Consider the following 3,556-nt stretch of genomic DNA (forward strand, 5'->3'; position numbering starts at 1 on the left):
GGGGGGCGAGCAGGGGCCTGGCCCCCCTAACCATCGAGCGATGCTGTGGTGATTAGCTATACAAAGGCACGTATTTCCCACGTATATACATACTTGGCCCCCCCTATCTCAACGTTGATTCTGGAAAAAGGAAAAAGGCCCATGTGAAGCCCACTAGCGGCCAGGTACTAGGGCGCTGCGTTCTCCTCTGATGATTAGCCTGTACGTGGATTTCGCTCCAAAAAAAAGCCTGTACGTGTATTAGTACCCAGAAATTAGTCGCCGCCGTTACGTGCCCTCGCCCGCCCTGCCTCTGCTCTCCTCTCCCTGCCCTGCTGTGATCTCGATCCTATTCGTTCGTACGGCGACGGCGCGACACTGCCTTCTTCACTTGTCAAATCTTCCGGCTGCAACCAACGGGACTAGCTGAGGACCCAAGGGTTAACACACATCAGTACATCACACAATTAACTAATCTCAATTCTCATCTTATATCATCAGATTTTTGTTGTCTACTTGTTTTGGTTGTGTGATTAGTGATGCTATGATTCTATGAACAGTTCCTATGTTATATGTGTACTAGAAATTATCGTGGTCTGATGCAAATTACCTTGTATGAGTTATTATTTGGGATGCAATTTTTTCCTATGTCAAACTACAATATAGCTAATTGTGAAATTGCAATTCAGCAGATATGAAGAGAAAAGCGCCGCCATACACCGTTAAGATTAATTCATTCTTTAGGCTGGTTGCTTCAAGTTCTCAACCTAGTGAAATTTTTAATGACGTATGTTGGACATAGTAAATGTTGTAGACCAAGAACAAAATTGGCTTATCAGTGAGACCTTGGTAAACATTGTCAAATTTGAGAGCTGCCACTGGACAAGCAAGATGAAGGTCGACATTTTTATATATCCGAGGGACCATATCTGCCGAAAAGTGCCCCAAAAAACTCTAAACAGTAATTTACCATTTAAGCGCCGCCAAATGGGATATGACTTACTTCGGTGTTACATGGTCAGATACATTGAAAAAATTAGTAGGTAATTTCTCTTCCAATGAAATTATTAAATTTTCTCATCTTATTGGCAATTGTAGAGGAAAATTTAAACTTGTACAATATTTTATAGGTGTGGCGCATTATTATAGTATGATGATAGTTTTTTTTTCAGTCGAGACAAAAAAATATGAACTTGACTTGGCCCCCCCTATACCAAAATCCTGGCTCCGCCCCTGGTCACCCTTGAGCAGGCCTGATTGCCTCCAAGCCCTCCCTTCCTCCAAGATCCTCATTCCTACTCCACGGAGTGACGGTGAAGCTCCATCAAACACAATCCCGTTCCTGTGCTTCCATAACTCCCCGAAGACAAGGACTAAGATGGCCCTATAGTCCTTGCCCGATCTTATTCCAAATTAAACCCAGTTTGAATAGGGTATGCTGTTGCTTTATGAAATGCTGCACGGACTTCGCCTAGCTCTTCCCCTGCCTTTTTGATATTCCCATTCTAGTTCAGTTTCACCAGACTGTTATGATTTTAGCACTAGTGCACGTAACAACAGGCTAGGTTTTTGCACACGCGTGCACACACAAAATGGAGATTACTATGGCTTAGTAAGTTAGTTACTGGGCAGAATGTCTTTGGTCTTTCAGTATAGAATAGTAGGCATAACAAATATTTATCATTCCCGCATCTGTAAGAACACAACCTACGAGTGGTTCAGGTCAAGTCTTACTTGAAATTCTACATGTATTTTTTGGTTCAACCTATTGTTTATGGTGTTAATCAGCCCTATGGACGTCCTGAGACATCTGGAAATGGAAATCAAACTCATGTATTTTACTGTATTTGTTGCTATTGCTGTTATGTTGCCAGGCAAGTATAAAGTTAGCATCGGTCCTTTGCTTTTAATTGTTTTTTACTACCAGCCGGTAGTTTATAAAGATGTTACTGACTTGTACTTTTCCAATTTTTGCGCATGGCATTCTCAGATTAAAGAAACAAGAGGTAGAAAAACTGCCTGATGATGCATTTGAAAAGGTTGTTGAAACTGTTAAGAAAGACATGGCAGCCAAGAAGCCGCCTGAACCTATAGTTCTTGATGATCCAACTGAATCAGAGACTAAGAAATCCAAAGAAAAGATCTGCATAATGGTTCAGGAAAAGGATGGAAGGCAGCAGTTCCGTGTATGCAAGGTATGAACTTCTCATGGTGATGTTACTCTGCTGTTAAATAATTCAAATTCTCTGACCGACAGTTGCAATAATTTGACGTGTTCAAGTTTAGATTAAGTTAGACATAATAAAAATCCAATATACTTTCTCCTTTTCATTTTATTGTTGAACTTTACCTTCTGAAATGGTATCTACGTTAGTACAATGTGCATAAGCTAGGATTTTGACATTTTGCCATCCATTAAACATTACCACATGTAAATTAAAACCAACTCTGTATTCTTAAAGGGGCAGCCCCAGTGCATGTAGCTCCCGCTTGCGCAGGGTCTGGGGAAGGGTCCGACCACTTTGGGTCTATTGTACGCAGCCTTTCCCTACAGTAACTCTGTATTCTTAATCTTGATTTATAATTGCTAAAGGATGAGAAGTTCGACAAGCTTTTCAAAGCGTATGCTAAGAAGGTCCAGGTCAGCCCATCCGATCTGACTTTCGTATTTGATGGCGACAAAATAAACCCAGCAAGTACACCCCAGGACCTTGACCTGGAGGATGAAGACATGATTGAGGTGCACCATAAGCCAACTCTAGGCAAGCCAGCTGAAGCATACGTGAAGAAATCGCGAGAAAAGATACTTATAATGATTCAGGACAAAGATGTGAAGCTGCAGTTTCGTGTATACAAGGTATAGCATTTTCATGAGACTGTTACTAGTATCAGTGTGCAATAACAGTATATAATCTTTCTGTTAGATAGTTCGAATTCGCTAACAGGTACTTGCAATTATTTCATGCATTCACGTTTTATGGCCTAACTGGATTCATTTTGACATAATAAATGTCCAACATACTTTCAAATTTTCATTTCATCGTTGGCTGAAGTTTAATGTACATTAGATTTAGTTCAAATGTGTACAAGCTGGGATTTCAACATTTCGCTCCATTCAACTTGCAAAATGATAATTTAGAGTATCTCTGTATGCTTATATCTTGATTTCTGATCGCTACAGGATGAGAAATTTGACAAGCTTTTCAAGGTGTATGCTAAGAAGGTTCAACTCAAGCCATCTGATCTGATTTTCATATTCGATGGTGACAAAATAAACTCGGCTAGTACACCCCAGGACCTTGACTTGGAGAATGATGACATGATTGAGGTGCGCCACAAATCCCACTGATGGCTAGGAGCTTGGCCCGGAGTTATCTCAATCTGTAGTTTTGGGCGTCCCTGAGTGGGATGTTGTTTGGAGGTTGACCTGTTTTCCTTTGTGGTCAGCTGCTCATAAGGTCAGCTCAACTTTTGCTAGTGTTAGCTTCTTTTACATGTTCATGTCTATGCCCGCAATAGACATATCAAACATGCAATTGTATGTAGAGCATGCTTCTTTCCAGCCTGTCTGATAGAT

The 3,556-nt window shown here is 40.9% G+C and overlaps 1 protein-coding gene across 2 annotated transcripts in view; it reads left to right on the forward strand.

Moving 5' to 3' along the window:
- Window positions 1–3,555, forward strand: part of LOC119268340 (NFATC2-interacting protein-like) — a 5,369-nt gene extending 1,814 nt beyond the window's left edge. The window contains exons 1-4 of one of the 2 annotated variants that reach the window (XM_037549942.1): window positions 711–1,022; window positions 1,970–2,174; window positions 2,573–2,836; window positions 3,161–3,555. In XM_037549942.1, the coding sequence (XP_037405839.1) occupies window positions 769–1,022; window positions 1,970–2,174; window positions 2,573–2,836; window positions 3,161–3,328 (891 nt within the window). In that variant the 5' untranslated portion in view covers window positions 711–768 and the 3' untranslated portion in view covers window positions 3,329–3,555. Of the gene's footprint in view, window positions 1–710; window positions 1,023–1,969; window positions 2,175–2,572; window positions 2,837–3,160 lie in introns of those variants that run through there. The other variant, XM_037549941.1, reaches the window with a different exon arrangement.
- The last annotated feature ends 1 nt before the right edge of the window (window position 3,556 follows it).

This window comes from Triticum dicoccoides, chromosome 3A, assembly GCF_002162155.2.
Source record: "Triticum dicoccoides isolate Atlit2015 ecotype Zavitan chromosome 3A, WEW_v2.0, whole genome shotgun sequence".
Lineage (NCBI taxonomy): Eukaryota > Viridiplantae > Streptophyta > Magnoliopsida > Poales > Poaceae > Triticum > Triticum dicoccoides.